This window comes from Pipistrellus hanaki (assembly GCF_964339955.1).
Source record: "Pipistrellus hanaki genome assembly, chromosome: 13".
Taxonomy (NCBI): domain Eukaryota; kingdom Metazoa; phylum Chordata; class Mammalia; order Chiroptera; family Vespertilionidae; genus Pipistrellus; species Pipistrellus hanaki.
In genome coordinates, this window is record NC_140515.1 from 18,549,714 (window position 1) to 18,569,903 (window position 20,190).

Genomic DNA, 20,190 nt, shown 5'->3' on the forward strand with positions numbered 1-20,190 from the left:
AAAATCTGAGTATCTCTGGAAGGAGAAACAGGAAAGTAGTAAGGTTACTTGCTTCCTGGGAGGAGTGTGGCATAGGGAGATGGGGGTAGGAGAGAGACTCACTTCCCTCTCCCAAGTTTTTGTCATGAAAAACTTTCAAACGTACAGAAAAGTTAAAAGAATGGTGCAATGAAGTCCCACCTATTCACCACAGAGATTAAAATTATACAACTGTTGTCATTGCCATATTTGCTTTCTCTACATTAATTTGCCTGATTATTATAGACCCACATTTTACAGTAAAATCTTTATACCATTTGAATGTTGTACTATGTATAAATCATGCATCCAAATAAGTTAATAATAATCACCTTTGAAAGGGATTGTGAGGGAGGATAAATGAGAATATAGCACAGAGTACCTGTCCAATAAATGCTAACTATGGTCACTCTCAGGTTTCCCATAAGGTGCTTTCAGGTTCTACGGTCACCTCATTGCCTTTGATTTCAGCCTGAGGTGGGCAGCCCACACAGGACAGGGCTGGTTCTGGAGCTGCAGAGAGGGGCTCAGAAAGCTCAGTCACTCAGTCAGCCAGTTAACAAGACACTCAGGCCTGGCATCGGGCCTTTTCCCAATCCAGCCTTCTCTCCACTTTCCCAGCTCCCTCCACGTCTCAGAGCCTCCAGCAGGCCCGGAGAGGAGGAAGAGGCACACCAGCAGGAAAGCGGCGGTCTCCAGACAACCCTGCAGAAGCAGGCCAGGAGCAGGGAAAAGGCCGAGGTACTAAAACCCCTCTGAGCGGCTCTGAGAAAACTGCGTCATGTCTGCAAATACCCACCTTTTCCCACAGACTATCTTTTAATAACTTTCACTATTTTCTAATATCAGAAACCTATAATAAAAGTGTAATATGCTAATTAGACCAGACGGCCAAATAGCAGAATGACCATCCAGACGACCTTCTGGACGACCATCCGGGATCACGCTGACACCCACTGGCACCAGGCCCAGCCATCACCCTGAAGAAGGAGGTCTAGGCCACCGGCCGGCAGGCTGTGGCAGGAGGGCAGGGCAGGAGGGAAGCCCGGGTGCAGGTGCCAGCGGAAAGCTGGTGCCAGCAGCAGGGAGGAGAGGGGAGAGGAGGCCTGCTCTTTCACTTGCACAAATTTCTTGCATTGGGCCTCTAGTAGAAATATAAAATATAATTCAGTGTTTAGTAAACTCTAACTGGAAATACCAACTAGGTCTCTCTTTATATATTATATATCTAAGTCATAATTACACATATGTGATATACATATATTAGTATAATATATTCAGATGTTAACATGTAATATAGGTGTTACAAATAACAAATATAAAATATAATTCAGTCTGTAGTAAAAATCAAGTAGTTAGAATTCTATTCTTTCTATACATACAAATGTATATATAATACATCTTACATGTTATATACATTGTACATGCATATTATTACATATATGGTATGATACAGATTTTTAAATTAATTTATTTAAAGACCTAGTTAACACCTTGAATTACTTGGTTTTTACCACATGCTGAATTGTATTTGGCCAGACTAACCCTTTTCCCAGCTAAGAGCCATAAGTACCATCTCTTAGTTTTCTAGGTAAACCAGTTGAGTCACCACTTACCGTGTTAACCACAATCAATGTTTCTCTGGGCCCTCTGGCCTTCCTCCCAACTGCCCATAAATCCAGATTTTCTCCAGTCCTTGTGCAGAGAGAATGGGGAGACGCACCTGCCCCTCAAGAGCCCTGTTTCTTAGCTGCTCTGTCTGTTGCAGACACCAGTGAGAGCAGGTCCCATAAAGTCCTGTGTGCTTCTCCACTGCTAGGAGGCTGCTCCTCAGGGCCTGGCCCTGTTCAAGTGTGGCTCTTCCTAGAGGAGAAGAGGCCCTTCTAAGGGCTGTGCTGGGCCTGCATGCATTAGTTCTGGGTGACAGTTCACAGCCACAAAGAAAACCAGGGAAACCCCATCAACGACGTTTGGTATTTACTCAGCATTTACTGTGTAGCATAGTACTGTGCAAAATACTTTAATTATATTATTGCATTCGATTTTGTCATCTTAATCCCTCCACAAGGTAGGCATTGTTCCCTGGCATGAGTCCTTCCCTTCTGGTGAATTCCTCTTGAAAGACTTTAGTTTATTATAAAAATTTAATTAACATTTAGCTCTAGCCGGTTTGGCTAGCTCTATCAGTGGATAGAGCATTGGCCTACAGGACTGAAGGGTCCCAGGTTTGATTCTGGTCAAGGGCACAAGCCCAGTTTGCGGGCTCAATCCCCAGTAGGGGGTGTATAGGAGGCAGCCTATCAATGATTCTCTCCCATCATTTAAGTTTATATTTCTCTCTCCCTCTCTCTTCCTCTCTGAAATTAAAAAAAAAAAAATTTAATTAACATTTATATGCCACTATGTGGCAGACATATTCTAAGCAGCTTTACAAACATTAACTCATTTAACCCTCATAACAATCCTATGAGGTAGGTACTATTATCCCAATTGCAAGAGATTAAATGTTTTGTTTCCCCAAAATCCATAGGTTGAAACCTATCCTCCAGTGTGATGGTATTTGGAGGTGGGCCTATTGTAGATAATCAGCCATGAGGGCAGAGCCCTTATGAATGGGATTAGTGTCTATAAAGGAGCACCAGAGAGCTCACCCTTCCCATCAGCTGAGGACATTAAGAAGATGACTATCTGCCCTGGCAGGTGTGGCTCAGTTGGCTGAGCACTGTCCCACACCAAAAGGTCAGCGCTCAGGGCACATGCCCAGGTTGTGGGCTCGATCCCCAGTAGGGAGTATGCAGGAGGCAGCCGATCAATGGTTCCTCTCATTAATGTTTCTCTCTCTCCCTTCACTCTCTAAAATCAATAAAAACATATTTTTCTATAAAGACGACTATTTATGAACCAGGAAGCAAGCTCTCACCAGACAATGAATCTCTTGGCGCCTTGATCTTATACTTTCCAGACTCCAGAATTTAAGAAATAAGTTTCTGTTGTTTAGAAGCTACGGTATTTTGTTTTAGCAACACAGACTACGACACACACTTAGCAGATGAGAGTGCTGAGATACAGAAGCCACTTGTAGTACAGATCTCCAAGTAGAAACATGCGCACATGAACTATATTGGCCAGAGTGTGAGGAAATTGGCACTTTGAGATGTTGCTTGTGGGGAGGTATGACAATACTGAACACAGTTTAAAATGCACAGTTACTTTAACCTTGAGATTCTTCTCTAGAAATTATGCAGATGCATTGGCATGAGTGTGCAAAGACAATTGGGCAAGGCATTCCAATGCGCCGTGGTTGTAATAACAGACTAGAAGACTAGAGCATAATGTAATAGGACGTCAGTTAATAGCCACACTGAAAGCAAGTGAGGGAAATCTACTTACACTGACATGCAAACTCCTACAAAATGCATTCTTAATGAGGAAACAGCATAGGGCACTGAGTATGTCTTAAAGGCTCACATTTAAGCAGAAGTACCAGGTTCCGATTTAGGAAAGATAGAGCAAACATAGTGCACCTTACCTATCACAATGACTGCAATTACATAGAAATCCTTTCAGAATGCATGGAGCAGCTCTCTAAGGATACTGAGTTAGGGAAAGAAACCAGAATCCAAAGGTGCACCAAACTGGTGGGGACTTCACAATTTTTCCTTCAGTATTGCCCGGTCTAAGCTCAAAACCCAGAAGGTTCATCAGGTACAGACAGGAAGGCTGCAAGAGAAGCCCTTGCTTTCTGATCAGAGGAGTGTGTGTGTGTGTGTGTGTGTGTGTGTGTGTGTGTGTATTTGGGGGTGGGAGTACCCCATCATGATTTCTGTTTTTCTTTCTCTGTTCTCCCCTGACCCAACCCCAGGAGGTAGTCACCACCCAGGTCCCTGACTGATCACTGGGTAGAGCACATGTGGGACCGATCTGACTAGCACTGCAAATGCTTTCAGCCCACACACAGCTGACAGCTTGAAACTTGCAACCTGAACCTAACCTTCTGGTTTACCTGAGAAAATTTTAAATATCACACTCTCTAGTCATGCTGACCAAGAAATAAAAAGAAAAGACACAGGTTACTAATTTCAGGAATGAAAAGGGATATATCACTATAGACCCATAGGCTTTCACTTGAATCCTATGAATAAACCAACACATAATAATTTGGCAACTTAGGTGAAATGGCTCTGTTCCTTGAAAAATACAACCACAATTCTCCCAAGAAAAGATAACTTGAATAATTATACATTTATTAAAGAAATGGAATTTAGAGTTAAAAGTCCCTGGAAAACAAGTCTTCAGATGGTTTCAGTTATAAATTCTACCAAATATTTAAAGAGAAAATGAAAACCAATTCTACACAATCTTTTTCAGAAAACAGAAGAGGAAGGAACATTTCCTAACTCATTTTGAGACCAACATTATCCTGAAACAAAACCCAGATAATACAAAAACTATAGACCATTATCTTTCATAAACATAGACATAAATCTCAACAAAATACAAAATATTAGCAAAGCAAATCCATTAAAAGTATATATTTTATAAATAAAATAAATATAAATATAAATATATATATCCTATATAATAAAGAGCTAATATGCAAATGGTCATCACACCATCACGCCCTTGCACTGGAACTGCTCAGACACTCAACACTGGGGAGAGAGGACTGGGGACCAGCCAGGCAAAAATGAGCTCACATGAGAGAAATGGGGACCAGCCAGGCTAGGGCCCAGGAGAGGGACAAACTGCCCACCCTGCGGTCTCGGGTGCCTGTGGCCATGGCCCAGACAAAGCCACCCACCCACCATCCCCTGTAGCTGTGGCCTCTAAAGGCCTGGTGCCTGAAATTCATGAATTTGGGGAGGGTCCCTCAGCCCAGCCTGTGCCCTCTTGCAGTCCTAGAGCCCCTCGATCTATTGCCCTGCAGAGGGAGATCCTGCCCACTCGCCACAGTACCGCTGGACAGGTAGCCTGGGCCTCCCTCTGTGGGATGATCGATTGTGGAGCCTCCCGCCTCTGCCCCGATAGACTGCCCCGCCAGCCAGTGGCCTGGGCCTCCCTCTGCAGGGCAATCATGGGGTGATGGCGGCTCCCCTCCCCACCCCACATCCCGCCGACCAATTGCACTGCAACCACCTTGGCTGGCCTGGCATCAGTGCGTGTCATAGTGTAGTCATCCAGACGATCGATCGTTCTGCTGTTCAGCTGTTCAGTTGATTTGCATATTATGCTATTATTATTATAGATATATATCAGGGGTCCTCAAACTTTTTAAAGTGGGGGCCAGATCACGGTCCCTCAGAGAGCTGGAGGGCCGGACTATATGAACTACTAATTCCTACTGTAACACCTTGGCTGCGCTCACTGCCCAAAAAACCTGGCGGGCCGGATCAGACTCCTCTGGGGGCTGCATGTGGCCCGCGGGCCATAGTTTGAAGACCCCTGATATATATCAACATGACCAAGTGCAACATTTAATATGGAAAAATCAATCAATGTAATCCACACTGTTAAGAAACTAAAGAAGAAAAATCAAAGGATCACATAAGTTGATGCAGAAGAAGCATTTGACAAAATTCAGTGGCCAGCCATGATAAAAGGACTGAGAAAAGTAGGAACAGAGGAAACTTCTTAACCTAAATAAAGTTATCTACAAAAAAATTAAAAGACACATCATGCCTACTGGTGAAAAACTGAATGCTTTCTCCCTAAGATGGTGAACAAGGCAACTATGTCCATTTCCTTAATTCCTATTCAACGCTGGTACTTAGAAGGCCAGTGCTACAGCATGAAAAAGCAACAAAAGACATACATATGTAAAAAGAAGTAGAATTATCTCCTTCACAAACAACACAATCATCTATGTAGACAATCCCATGGTATCTACAAAAAAGCTCCTAGAAGTAATGAATGAGTTTAGCAAGGTTTCAGGACATAATGTCAACTACTGAGAACCAAATGTATTTCTGTATCCTGGCAGTTAACCATTAGAAACTGACATTTAAAGAATATCATTCACAACAGCCTAAAAAGAACATAAATAAATACCTAAGTATACATCTATTAAAATATGTGCAAGATCTGCATGCTGAAAACTGCAGAGGGCCAATGAAGAAGTCAAAGGAGACCAGAGTAAATGGAGAGACATCCTGGGCTTATGGGCTGTAAGACTCAATATAGTCAGGATACCAGTTTTCCCCAAAATGTTCTACATCCTCAATACTATCCCAATCAAAATTCCATCAAGTTGTTTTTTCTATAAAGGCAGATAAGCTGATTGTAAAACAATCTGGAAAGAAGAGTAATGTTGAAGAACTCACACTACTTAATTTTTAAAATTATTATACAGCTATACAGAAGGGATAACACACAGATGAATGGAACAGAATGGAGTCCAAAAAAACAGACCCATTCAAAACAGCCCATTGATTTTTACACAAAGGTACAAAGGCAATTCAATGGAGGAAAGATAGTTTTTCACAAAATAATGTCGACACAATTGAACATCCATATGCAAAATAACCCTGCATCTAAACCTCGCACCTTATACAAAAATCAACTGAAAATTGACCATTGTTCTAAATGTAAAACTATAAAACTTTAGAAGAAAAAAAACAAAGAAAAACTTTGCAATCTGGTGTTAGCCAGATTGGATGTGACATAAAAATATGACCCATAAAAGAGAAATCTTGTAACTTAAATTTCATCAAAATTTAAACTCTTTTCTCTGCAAAAGATACTCTTAAGAGAATGTAAAGATATACCACAGAGTAGAAGAAAATATTTGCAAATGATATATTCAACATGGGACTTATATCCAGAATATTTTCAGGGTGAGGCAAAAGTAGGTTTATAGTTGTTTATATGAAAATACAGTAATTAATAACTAATAATACAAGAATAAACTGTTTCATGTACTCACAACTGTAAACCTACTCCTTCCCCACCCTGTATATAACTTGACTTTAAGAAAACAAAAATTGCCAAAACCGGTTTGGCTCAGTGGATAGAGTGTCAGCCTGCGGACTGAAAGGTCCCAGATTCGATTCCGGTCAAGGGCATGTACCTTGGTTGCCGGCAGATCCCCAGTGGAGGGTGTGCAAGAGGAAGCTGATAGATGATTCTCTCTCATTGATGTTTCTAACTCTCTATCCCTCTCTCTTCCTCTCTCTGTAAAAAATCAAATATATATATATATATATATATATATATATATATATATATATACATACACACACAATATATATATATATAAAACAAAAATCCACCCTCGCTGGTTTGGCTCAGTGGATAGATGTTGGCCTGCAAACTGAAAGGTCCCAGATTCGATTCTGGTCAAGTGCACATGCCTGAGTTGTAGGCTTGATCCCCGGTGGGGGATTTGTAGGAGGCAGCCGATCCATGATTCTCTCTCATCATGGATGTTTCTCTCTCTTTCATCCTCTCCCTTCCTCTCTGAAATCAATCAATAAATATATAAATTCTCAGAGAGAAAAGGTTGTAGGGGGTGCAGGAAGAGACTAGACAAAAATCGTAAACCTATGGATGAGGACAGTGGTGGGGGGAGGGCAGAGGATGGGGTGGAACCAGGTGGAGGGAAGCTATGGGGGGGGGGGAAAGAGGAATAATTGTAATAATCTGAACAATAAAGATTAAAAAGTGGGGAAAAAAGATATTCAAGATCATTAACCATTACAGAAATGCAAATTAAAGTCATGAAGAACACCACTACATATCTATTATAATGGCTAAAATAAAATAAAAAATTAATATCAGATGCTAGCAAGGATGTAGAACAAGTAGATGTTTCATACATTGTTGGAAATAATGTAAAATGGTACAGCCATTCTGGAAAAAGTCAGGCAATTTCTTAAAAATTAAACATACAGCCGAAACCGGTCTGGCTCAGCGGTAGAGTGTCGGTCTGCGGACTGAAAGGTCCCAGGTTCGATTCCGGTCAAGGGCATGTACACTGGTTGCGGGCACATCCCCGTGGGGGGTGTGCAAGAGGCAGCTGGTCGATGTTTCTCTTATCGACGTTTCTAGCTCTCTATCTCTCTCCCTTCCTCTCTGTAAAAAATCAATAAAATATATTTTTTTTAAAATTAAACATACACATACCAGACAACCATACTACTGATACATACTTTTGAAGAAATCAAAACTTATGTTCAAACAAAAACATGTAAACCAATGTTCATAACAGCTTTATTGGTAATAGCTAAAATTGGATACAACCAAATATCCTTTATACAACTATTCACAATAAAAAGGAATGAAATGTTGATACAATTTGAATGGATCTCAAGGGCAATAGACTAAATGACACTCGCCAATCATTTATCAAAGAAGTACATAGTGAATGATCCCATGTAAAGAACATTCTTTCTTTTTTTTTTTTTTTCTTCCATGTAAAGAACATTCTTAAAATAACAAATTATAGTGCTTGAGAACAGATCAGTGGTTGCCAGGCAGGGGAGGGGATGTGACTATGAGGTAGCATGAGAGCTTCTTTGTGGCGATGGGACAATTCTGTATTCTGTTTGTGGTGGTTACATGAATCAGTACATGTGGTAAAATCCTATAGTGCCACACACACAAAAGAATGCATATAAAATTGGTGAAAGGTGAATAAAGTCTATCACTACTTAACAGTATTTGCAAGTGTCGATTTGGGGGTTTTGATAATGTGCTATGGTTATATATTATCATTGGGCAAAGCTTGGTGAATTTGACTACTTTTACAATTTTTTGTGAGGCTTAAAGTCGTTCAAAAGACCTACCTGGTTTGGCTCAGCAGATAGAGGGTCAGCCTGCGGACTGAAGGGTCTTGGGTTCGATTCTGGTCAAGGGCACATGCCCAGATTTTGGGCTCCATCCCTAGTAGGGGGCATGCAGGAGGCAGATCCATGAGTCTCAACATTGAAGTTTCTATCTTTCCCTCTCTCTTCCTCTGAAATCAATAAAAAATTTTAAAAATTAACATTTACATGACACTACGACATATTCTAAGCAGCTTTACAAACATTAAGTCATTTAACCCTCATAACAGTCCTATGAGGTAGGTACTATTATTATCCCAATTGCAAGAGATTAAATGTTTTGTTTCCCCAAAATCCGTATGTTGAAACCTAACCTCCAGTGTGATGGTATTTAAAAGTGGGGCCTATTGTAGATGATTAGGCCATGTGGGCAGAGCCCTTATGAATGGGATTAGTGTCTATAAAGGAGCACCCAGAGAGCTCACCCTTCCTATCATCTGAGGACATTAAGAAGATGACTATCTGCCCTGGCAGGTGTGGCTCAGTTGGCTGATCATTGTCCCATGCACCAAAAAGTCAATGGTCAGGGCACATGCCCAGGTTGTGGGCTCAATCCCAGTAGGGAGTGTGCAGGAGGCAGCTGACCAATGATTCTCTCTCATCATTGATTTTTCTATCACTCTCTCTATCTCCCTTCCTCTCTGAAATCAATAAAAAAAAAGTTTTTAGAAAAAGAGTAAACTATTGATACTTAAAAACATGATGAACCTCAAAAACATGAAGCAGACACAAAAGAGTACACATCCCAAAGTTCCCTTATTTTTTAAAATATATTTTATTGATTTTTTACAGAGAGGGAGAGGGATACAGTTTGAAACATTGATGAGAGAGAATCGTCAATCAGCTGCCTCTTGTACGCTCCTACTGGGGATGTGCCCACAACCAAGGTACATGCCCTTGACCGGAATCGAACCTGGGGGCCCTTCAGTCCACAGGCCGACACTCTATCCACTGAGCCAAACTGGTTTTGACTCAAAGGTCCTTATTTTAAGGTCTAAAACAGGCAAACTAAAATATGAGGAGGGAAATCAGATCTGTGGTTGCCTGTTTGGTGATGTGTGTGGGATGACTGTGAGGAACAGGAGGGGACTTTCTGGGTAGTGGAAATGAGCACTTTACTATATTTAAGTTACATTATCAAAAGCTGGGGGCAGGAGACAAAAAGCCGTCTTTAATAAACCTTGCTTGCAATCACACACACACACACACACACACACACACACACACACACGGTCAAACACATAAAGATTGAAAATTGGGTAAAGTACCACCTGGCAATCTAAAGTGATTTGAGGACAAATGTTCCTAAAACCTTGGAAAGCTTTAATTCTGAGAGGGAAGTGCCCCAGTTGGCCAATTTACACTTTCCAATCCCTTTATGTAAATGGAGCGTCGGCCTGCGGACTGAAAGGTCCCAGGTTCAATTCCAGTCATGGGTGTGTACCTTGGTTGTGGGCACATCCCAAGTAGGGGGAGGGGGTGTGCAGGAGGCAGCTAGTCGATGTTTCTAACTATCACTCTCCCTTCCTCTCTGTAAAAAAAAAAAAAAAAAAAAAATCAATAAAATATTTTTTTAAAATCTCTTTAAAAAAGAAAAAGATTATGGGTTATGTTAACGTAAAAAACAACAACATTGAAACCTATAAAGAAATTTTGTGAGTTTATTTGAGCCAAACTGTGGACATATGCTGGGAAGCAGAACCTCAATGAATTGAGATAATGAATGGCGGGTTACACCTGTATTTACACATTGCAATCAAAGGAGGGACATAGGTGGGTTACATGAAATTCATTGGTGGTGGATTAAGGAGGTGGGATACAGCAAAGCAGAAGCAAACACATGGAGTTGGAGAAAAAGTGAAATGATGGACACATACTTAGGTGGGTGCAGGAACAATTAACATGATAATAAAGGAATTTGTGTTATCTGTGCTGGTGCCTACCACATTAGGCTGTGCCCCAGGGGCTCAAAAAAAAGGGTGGGGGGAGTTACAAGACATCTCACAGATATGTTATCTTAGAGGGGGGAAAAAAAAAAGGCAAACGGGCTCAGGAAAGGTCTAAGTTGATCTTTGTCAGGGAAAATATTGGCCTAGGACATGACTGTCCACTATAATCTGTTTGTAGTTAAATGTTTAATCTTCAGACCATCTTTTGTGGTTATTTTAGGTCTCTGAGTTTGTAAGACTGCCACACAGGCCTCCCCTGAGCTTGTCAGGTTAGCATGTGGCTCCTTTCGTCCAGTTAAAAATTCAGCACTTAAGCCGAAACCGGTTTGGCTCAGTGGATGGAGCGTCGGCCTGCGGACTGAAGGATCAAGGGCATGTACCTTGGTTGTGGGCACATCCCCGGTGGGGGGTGTGCAGGAGGCATCTGATTGATGATTCTCTCTCATCGATGTTTCTAGCTCTCTATCCCTCTCTCTTCCTCTCTGTGAAAAATCAATAAAATATATATATTTTTTAAAAATTCAGAGATAAAGGGAGAGATAGAAACATCAATGATGAGAATCATTGATGGCTGCCTGCTGCATGTCCCCCACTGGGGATCCAGCCCACAAAACCTGACTGGAATCAGTGACCTCTTGGTTCATAGGTTGATGCTCAACCATGCCAGCTAGACAAAAATTCAGCACTTTTATCTTTTGTGCCTTTAAACAGAAAAACTGTGCCTGGCTTTTCCAAACTGGCCATTTACAGAATTTGAAAGGAAAGCAGCTGAAACGTCCAGGGTCCTTATCTCAAAAGAAAATTCTCAGCTGAGGCCGAGTCCTGAGGAGTGGAGGCTCCGCTTTTTGGGATCTCTATGTGACTCTGGCCCAGAACTACAGCCCTTTGTCTAGAGTCTTGACCACAGTCCAATTCTGGCTTCTCTTTGGGTCCTTGTTCCTTCACCTGAGGTCACCCTTTGCCTTGTAATTCTAATCCTAAAACATCTCAGAGCTGACACAGTTCCATTCTAAGCAGAACTCAGGAATCCCCGAGGACTAACATCTCAAATTCAGGGTTTTCTCGGGGATGCTGGGCTGTCTGGAAATCGCTAGGGCCTCCTGCTAATGATGGAAGGGTCTTGGAAGGTCTTGACTCCACACCTTAGAGTACATCTTTCATTTTACAGATGATGAAGCAGAGGCCCCGAGATTAAAGGCCATTTCTATCCCTGATCGGTTTGGCTCAGTGGATAGAGCGTGACTGCAGACTGAAGGGTCCCAGGTTCAGTCAGGGCCTGTACCTTGGTTGGTGGGAACATCCCCAATAGGAGACGTGCAGGAGGCAGCTGATAGATGTTTCTCTCTCATCGATGTTTCTAGCTATCTATCCCTCTCCCTTCCTATCTGTAAAAAAAAAAAAAAAAATCAATTAAAAAAATTTTTTTTTTTAATTTTAGGCAGCTATCCCCAAATTCATATCTCTAGCTCTGCCTAGCCTCTAGCTCCAGGTGCCTACATCCAGCCGGGGTATGGCCCAGTCGGTTGAAAATGGACTCTTCCTACCTGCTCCCAGCCGCCCCCTCCCCCAGCTATCCAGCCACACACACAAAACCCAAATCTTCAACTCTCCCCCTTCCCTCACAGCAATCCTATTTACTCCAGTCGCCAATAGGTCTCAAACCTGTCCCACTCCTCATCCCGACTGCCCCTGGCCCGGCGTCTCTGCTGTCTCGCGGCCTCCCCTTTCTCACTCAGCAACCAGATTCCAGCTAGATCCATTCCTGCGATCTGGTCACTCCCCGCAGCCCCGGGTTAAACCCAGGCTCCCAGGAGGCCGCGGGAGGAGTGGAGACCCAGGGGGAGTCCCGAGTGGTCCAAGGGCGAGAGGGAGAGGCGCGGGGGAGCGCCCGGCGCCCAGAAGACCCCCTGAACGCAGGCCGAGAACCCCCTCACAGGCAGGACCCCCACTTCTGCGGCAGGAAGCAGTGACAAGGCCCACTCGTCAGAGTCCGTCCCAAATCCCAATCCCGCTCATCCCACGCAGCCCAGCCGGCTCACTTGTACCACCTCGGTAACTTTCCCTTTTTTAAATTTTATTGATTTTCCACAGAGAGGAAAGAACAGGGCTAGAAACGTCGATGAGAGAGAAACATGGACCAGCTGCCTCTTGCACACCCCCTACCGGGGATGTGCCCGCAACTAAGGTACATGCCCTCGAACCCGGGACCCTTCAGTCCGCAGGCCGACGCTCTATCCACTGAGCCAAACCGGTTTCGGCCTCTGTAACTTTCTAAATAAACTTTTCCTGAGCATTTGAACAAAACAAAACAAATTCCGGCTCCCGCAGCCAGTCTCCGCTTCGGGTTACTCCTCTGTGGAACGGAGACCACAGCACATCACCTACGAGGGTTCGGGTGAGCGTTCCATGAACTCTAAGGCACTAACCGCAGCGCACGGAGGCGTTTTCTGCGTCAAAGGAAGCTCGGGACCGCGTTCTAGCGAACCCACACACCGCGCGACCGGCCGACCGGACTCCGCGTACGGGGAAGGTGCGGGCCACTGCGGTGCAAGCGCTACTTGTGCCCCAAGGACTTCCGTGCCCGCAGGAGATGGCCTGGGTCAGGAGGTCCCGCCAGCCGCGAGCTAAGCCCTGAGGCTGACTGCTGGTCCCCGCCCTCGGAGCCACACCCCTCGGGACGGTGCCCGGGGCCCGCGGCCCGCATACCCGCAGCCGCTGGCTCGCAGAGATAACGTGGATCGGAGTCGACCTCCGGAAGAGCCGCAGGACCACCCCGCGCGGAGGGGGCGGGGCACGCCGGCGCCGCGCCCTGCCATTGGCCCGCGCCAGCGGAAGGCGGGACCCTGTACGACGTCGCAGCCGGGCTGTGTTGTCTGTCATTCGGCGGCGGCTAGAGGACACGGTTAAGATGGCGGTGGTGTCTGCGCTGGTGCGGAGACCCCTGGAGCAGGTAGGCGGTGGCAGCGGCGGGCCTGATCCCCTCGCGCGGGCCCTGTCAGCCCCTCTGAGCGTTCGTTTTTTCTCTCCCGCCAGGTCTCGGGGCTGCTGAGGAGGCGCTTCCACCGGTCGGCGCCGGCGGCGCTGCAGGTAACGCCGGGACACCAGGGGGGCGGGGGGGAGGCCAGGGTCGCGCCTGCGCGGTGGCGGGTGGGCGCCGGGGGCACAGGCGGCGGCGGCGGCCGGGAGCCCGTCCCGCCGGGGACTCGCGCTGCGTCTGCCGCGGCCCAGCGCCCAGGCCCGGCACCGAGCCCGGCGAGCTGCCCTCGATGGGCGGTCCATCCGAGGGCACAGACTTGACGCCTTTCCGCTGACCGCCCCTCCGCCTTTATCTGTATGGTGGTAAAATAGACGGAACAAAACCAAGCGCTGTAAAGGGAGTATTCAGCGGCTGGAAGACCATTCGCTCTGTTCGGCCGCCATCGCCACCGTTTGCTAAACACGAACGTCCCTTCTCCCCTCCGCTCCCCCTCATCCCCAACCTCTGCTGCACCCTCCGTCTCTGGTCCAAGTTCGCCCTGGACGTGGGGTCGGGCAGTAGCCGTCCTATTGTATCTGGCTTGTTTCACTTCGCATCACGTTGTAGCATGTGTCACAATTGCATTCTTTTTGAAGGCGGAATGCTCTTCCGTTTGTACGAATACACCACATTTTGTTTAATCATCTGTTGATGGACATTTGGGTTGTTTCCACCTTTGGGGTTTATAAATAATGCTGCTGTGAACATTGTGCAAGAAGCCCCGTCTCTGCTTAAGGGGAATGGTTGGATCCTAGGGTAACTCTATGTTCGACTTTTTGAGGACACCCCCCCTCCTTTTTTTTTTTTTTTTTTTTTTTTTTAACTGGAAGATTTTACCAAGCAACCTATACAGTAAAATAACTCCTAGATCCTGAAGGCAAAGTGTTAGGCAGGGCCTGGCACCTACTAAGTGCTCAATACGTAGAATTATCTGGGCTTCCTTAACGGTTCTTTAGAGTGTGTAGTAAAACCCAGAATACATGCTGTTTACGAAGCTTCGCCCGTGAACTGGCCCGGCCAGCAGGCAGATCCCTTCAGGCCTGTGCATGTCAAGCAGAGTGTTCAGTAAACTTCTCATTCACACACCCAGTCAAAGACTAGTTACATGTGATGAAAATATTGCTTTTAGAATTGACCTTTTAAAGAGAAGTCTGTTCTAGAAGTCATTTTATATTATATACTGTGGGCAGCCTAGGTATTATAAAGGGGGAGAACCTCAATGTACCCTAAAAAATCCTGTTGCTTATCCCGTACCCGTGGCAGATGACAGTTCGTGATGCTATAAATCAAGGTATGGATGAGGAGCTGGAAAGAGATGAGAAGGTCTTTCTGCTTGGGGAAGAAGTTGCCCAGTACGATGGGGCTTACAAGGTAACCAAAGTGAACTTTATACAGAAGGGAGGTGGTTACCGGTTCGCACGAACACTTTATAAAGTGATGGGGTCAATGCTTAATTTTAGGTTAGTCGAGGCCTATGGAAGAAATATGGCGATAAGAGGATTATAGACACACCCATATCTGAGGTAAGCCTGCCATCAGGAAGCTGACTTTAAAGTGTACACTGTTATCATTTTTATGGGTTTTCACGTCTTTGTGTTTTATTTTGTAGATGGGCTTTGCTGGAATTGCCGTAGGTGCAGCTATGGTAGGAATCTTTACGAATCTCATCCAAAGGGTTTTTTGACATGACCTTTTGAAAACATTATTTGAATGTGGGGGAGCAGAGTGGTTGTTTGCCCCTCTTCATTGCTGTTTTAAGACTTTTTAACATGTATGTTTTTTATCTGACAGGCTGGGTTGCGGCCCATTTGTGAATTTATGACCTTCAATTTCTCTATGCAAGCCATTGACCAGGTGATAAACTCAGCCGCCAAGACCTACTACATGTCCGGGGGCCTTCAGAACGTGCCCATTGTCTTCAGGGGGCCCAATGGGGCCTCAGCGGGCGTGGCTGCCCAACACTCACAGTGCTTTGCTGCCTGGTATGGACACTGCCCGGGCTTGAAGGTGGTCAGCCCCTGGAATGCAGAGGATGCTAAAGGACTTATTAAATCAGCCATTCGGGATAACAATCCAGGTCAGCAGAGCAACCCTTGGGTCTCCTTTGAACACTGAAGAACTAAAATGAAATCTTTGCATAGGAGGCATCAATAAAAGCTTCTTGTTAGGCTTAGACATATATAAAATGTTAATGATTTACAGTTAGTGAAGAAAGTAAAAAATATTTTTCTTATTTCTGATTTCCTGGGGCCAGTTAGGTAAAGGAGACATTTACTCTGTACCTATAACATGATTTAACCTCATAGAATTAGGATTGAGCAGATTACTAAAGTCAATACCTAAACCATCCTCAGGGGAACGGGACATGGTAGACACAGGCTTCTTAATCAGCACAGTGAAGCTTCACCACATGAATGGTAGCGCTGCTCTCACCTCCTGAGCTCTGTGGGTCCCACAAGACTTGCACCCAGAGGAGCAATGGGCAGCAGCATCGTGTCCCCGGCTAACCACCTGAACCTGTCTCCAAGGCCCTCTTTCCTCTGACTTTCCCATGAGCCAAAGCACCTCTTGCTTCTGTCCCCAGCCCTTGTTTCACCGTCCCCAGCTTTAACAAACACACTCTCAAAAAAGAGCATTGTGTGTACCTATTTAGTTACATAGTTGCTTTTGTTTAAATATTTGTATTTTGCAGTGGTGATGCTAGAAAATGAATTGATGTATGGAGTTGCTTTTGAATTTCCCCAAGAAGCTCAGTCAAAAGATTTTCTGATTCCTATTGGAAAAGCCAAAATAGAAAGGCAAGGTAAGAAAACTTAGTATACATTTCAACATTATAGCCCCCGTTTGTGTTATTCAAATTCATTTTAGATTGTATTGCCCCTTAACTAGGGAAGTATAAGATAAGTTCAAGATAAGAATGAGTCCCCCCCCAATTGCTCATACACTTGTGTTTTTCTAAATCTTAATCCAGTAGATTTGTGTTTCATTGCTAGGAAGGTTGCCACATGCCTCATATTACTAGAATGAAGTCGAGTTGAAGATTTTATAAATGAACTTAGTTTCAACCTGACTTCTCATCTGTGGCCACTTTGTTTCAGGGACACATATAACTGTAGTTGCCCACTCAAGGCCTGTGGGACACTGCGTGGAAGCTGCAGCAGTGCTAGCTAAAGAGGGAATCGAATGTGAGGTGAGTGGACATTCACTTGTTCTTAAAAGAATCAAAAGATTCCCTTTAAATTTAAGACCCAGAAATAGGAGTTTGAGTTCTTTAACAGGTTAACTAAATGTGTACAATCTTGCTTAAAGCTGGGTACCTGCTTTTCAAATACATCGTGGTTTTTTGTTGTGTTTTTTTAAAAAATATATATTTTATTGATTTTTTACAGAGAGGAGGAGAGAGGAACAGAGCTAGAAACATCGATGAGAGAGAAACATCGATTAGCTGCCTCTTGCACATGGGGATGTGCCCGCAACCAATGTACATGCCCTTGACCGGAATCGAACCTGGGACCTTTCAGTCCGCAGACCGATGCTCTACCACTGAGCCAAACCGGTTTTGGCAAATACATCATTTTTTTATCACCTAGGTTCTGGATCTTTTAGAATAGTCCTGCTTTTTGAAGTTAAGATCCATCCTTGGAACTGGAGGTTGGGAAGAGGGGACACATAGAAGTCAGTGAGTCTTATCCTTTTATAACCAGCATGTAGCACTTGTTATACTTGGGCAAGTTACGTACTCTAAATCTCAAAAAAAATTTGGAGTGACAGACGGGAGCTTAGAAAGAACAGCTGAGAGCCCTGGTGTGGCTCCGTTGGTTGGGTGTTTCCCATGACCTGAAGGTCAGGGCATCCCCGGCCAGTGCTGCTCTTTGGTAGAGCATCAACTGAGTACCAAAGGGTCATGGGTTCCGTTCTTGGTCCTTTACCTGGGCTGCAGGGTCATTCCTTGGCCCAGACAGGTTGTATGTAGGAGGCAGGCAGTCAATGTGTCTCTCACATCAATGTTTCCCTCCCTCCCTCCCTCCTTCCTTCTCTCTTTCCCTCCTTTTTTTTGTAAAAAAAATACTTTATCAAAAGAAAGAAAACAGCTGAGGGAGAGCTGACTTCAGAGAACAGAGAGGGGATGGTGTGTTTTCTGTCATCAGGGTGGTTGTGAGAATTACACTGAGTGTAAGGGACAGGGAGAGAAACATCCATTGGCTGCCTCCTGCACACTCACTCCCTCCTGGGGATCAGGCCTGCAACCTGGCCTGACCAGGAATCTAACTGTGACCTTGACCTCATGGTTCCAACAGGCCAACTGAGCCACACAGGCGGGGCAGTTATTATTCTGATGAGAAGGAAGTTAAAGCCAAAGCCGAGGGAGGATAAGTGAATTCTGTAAGTTAACAACAGCTGCTGTAGTAGAGATAAAGATTTTTGTTTTAATTAAAAAATTAAAGCCAAGCCAAGCCATTTTCCCTCTTACATCTTGTTTATCAATAGGCAGATTAGATTTTCCTACACCCAAAGATGAATAGGAAACCTAAAGTGGTATTATGGGGATAACACTATATTTATGACGCAGTGGCTCTCTAAAGCATATCTCTTACTTTCTCTGTTTAGGTGATAAACATGCGAACCATCAGACCCATGGACATTGAAACAATAGAAGCCAGTGTCATGAAGACCAATCACCTTGTAACTGTGGAAGGAGGTTGGCCACAGTTTGGAGTAGGAGCTGAAATTTGTGCCAGGATCATGGAAGGTATTTATTTGAGAGAAACTAGTTTTAATAGTCAAAACTAGTGTTTAATAGTTTAAACACTGTCTACCTGCATACTGCATAAAGAAATTAAAAGCTAGGAAAGGCCAAATGACTTGAACCTCCAACTTATCATCGTGGCATTTTTTCTTTGGGTAAATGTTTTAAAAAGCCAAGCCAGAAACAATCCCCAGAATTAGCATTCCTTTATCTTGATGGCAGAGGCCACACCTTTTGTGCCAAGAGATTGGTGTTCGGCTGGCTTTTCTTGGCTCCCTCAGTTCCTCCTCCTCCTCTCCTAGGCCCTGCGTTCAATTTCCTGGATGCTCCTGCAGTTCGTGTCACCGGTACTGATGTCCCTATGCCTTATGCAAAGATTCTAGAAGACAACTGTGTACCTCAGGTTAAAGACATCATATTTGCAATAAAGAAAACATTGAACATCTAGTTTAGACTTTAGTATCAAGTCATTGGCATTTATTTAAAATACTTGCTGACACTACCTGGATTGAAGGGTAAGATCTTACAAGTCATTAATGTTTTTGTACTGGCAAGAATGTGCTTGTAAGTGGAAAACTCCATTCTTACTGCCGTAGACTCCATACCCGTTTTTTGTCTGTTACAATTGTTATTTCTTCGAATAAGACTAATGTAAAATTTTACCCTCTCACTGGAAGGACAAAGTATGAATGTCAGAGTCCTGATGGAAGAGATATATATATGTATACACACACACACACATATATATATATAATTTGTATGTTAAGAAAAAAAGCATATGATCTACATTACTGTTAAGATTGTTTTGATAAGGAATAAAGGAATTCCTAACTATGACTAATTGTATTTTTATACTCTTAAATAAATGTGGGGTGAAAGTTTTAAAATTCTATTAAGAAATAAGTGTCATCTAAAATCATTAATCTCCTAGCCCACATCACTTGTTCATACCTATTCTAATAGGGTTCCCTTAAAAAAAATTTGGGGGGGGGGGTTAATCCTGACCTGAGGATATTTCTTTTGATTTTGGACAGAGTCATAGACAGAAGTGGGATTCGGAGAGACAGAGAGAAACATTGATATGAGAGCCATATCAATTGATTGCCTCCCACACCTGCCCTAAACAGGGTGGGGAACCTGCCACCTAGGTACACACCTTTGACTGGAAATCAAAACCACGGCAAAAAAGGATCTGCTATTCACTGCCTTCTTCAAAAGTTATGATGGAAAAGACAGGTTTAAATTAGTTATAAAAGCATACAAATGGTGCCTAACTTAAACAGCAAGACAGGATTGCTAGCTCTTGATACAGGAAAATATGCCCTACCTGGTTTGGCCTGTGAACTAAAAGGTCCCAGGTTTGATTCTAGTCAGGGCACATGCCTGGGTTGTGGGCTTGATCCCTAGTTGGAGGTGTGCAGGAGGCAGCCAATCAGTGATGTTTTTATCTCTCCCTCTCCCTCCCTCTAATAATAAAAAATAAATTTTAAAAAAGGAAAATATAACACAAAAGAAACAGATAGGATAGGTGGGAAAAAAAACTTTAGAAATAACTGTGGATCTGATACTTGTTTATAAATGGTCCCACAAAAAGTTCCCATTTAGAATATTTAGCCAAGCCCTAGCCAGTTTGGCTCA

The 20,190-nt window shown here is 43.9% G+C and overlaps 2 protein-coding genes across 3 annotated transcripts in view; one reads left to right on the top strand and one right to left on the bottom strand.

Annotated features, from left to right (window-relative positions):
• The window catches only part of KCTD6 (potassium channel tetramerization domain containing 6), a 46,513-nt gene extending 32,930 nt beyond the window's left edge, over positions 1-13,583 (bottom strand). Inside the window, exons 1-2 of one of the 2 annotated variants that reach the window (XM_084903082.1) lie at positions 13,496-13,583; positions 8,802-8,971 (exon numbers count right to left, since the gene is read on the bottom strand). The gene's annotated coding sequence lies outside the window, so the exon portion shown is untranslated. The remainder of the gene's footprint in view (positions 1-8,801; positions 8,972-13,495) is intronic. The other variant, XM_084903080.1, reaches the window with a different exon arrangement.
• Positions 13,584-13,594: 11 nt separating this feature from the next.
• On the top strand, positions 13,595-19,389 carry PDHB (pyruvate dehydrogenase E1 subunit beta). Its single transcript, XM_084903077.1, has 10 exons — positions 13,595-13,739; positions 13,823-13,876; positions 15,069-15,176; positions 15,266-15,328; positions 15,415-15,450; positions 15,597-15,882; positions 16,498-16,608; positions 16,904-16,995; positions 18,414-18,555; positions 18,855-19,389. The coding sequence occupies exons 1-10, from the start codon at positions 13,698-13,700 to the stop codon at positions 18,998-19,000; spliced, it is 1,080 nt and encodes a 359-aa protein (XP_084759203.1). The 5' UTR covers positions 13,595-13,697; the 3' UTR covers positions 19,001-19,389.
• Positions 19,390-20,190: the final 801 nt, after the last annotated feature.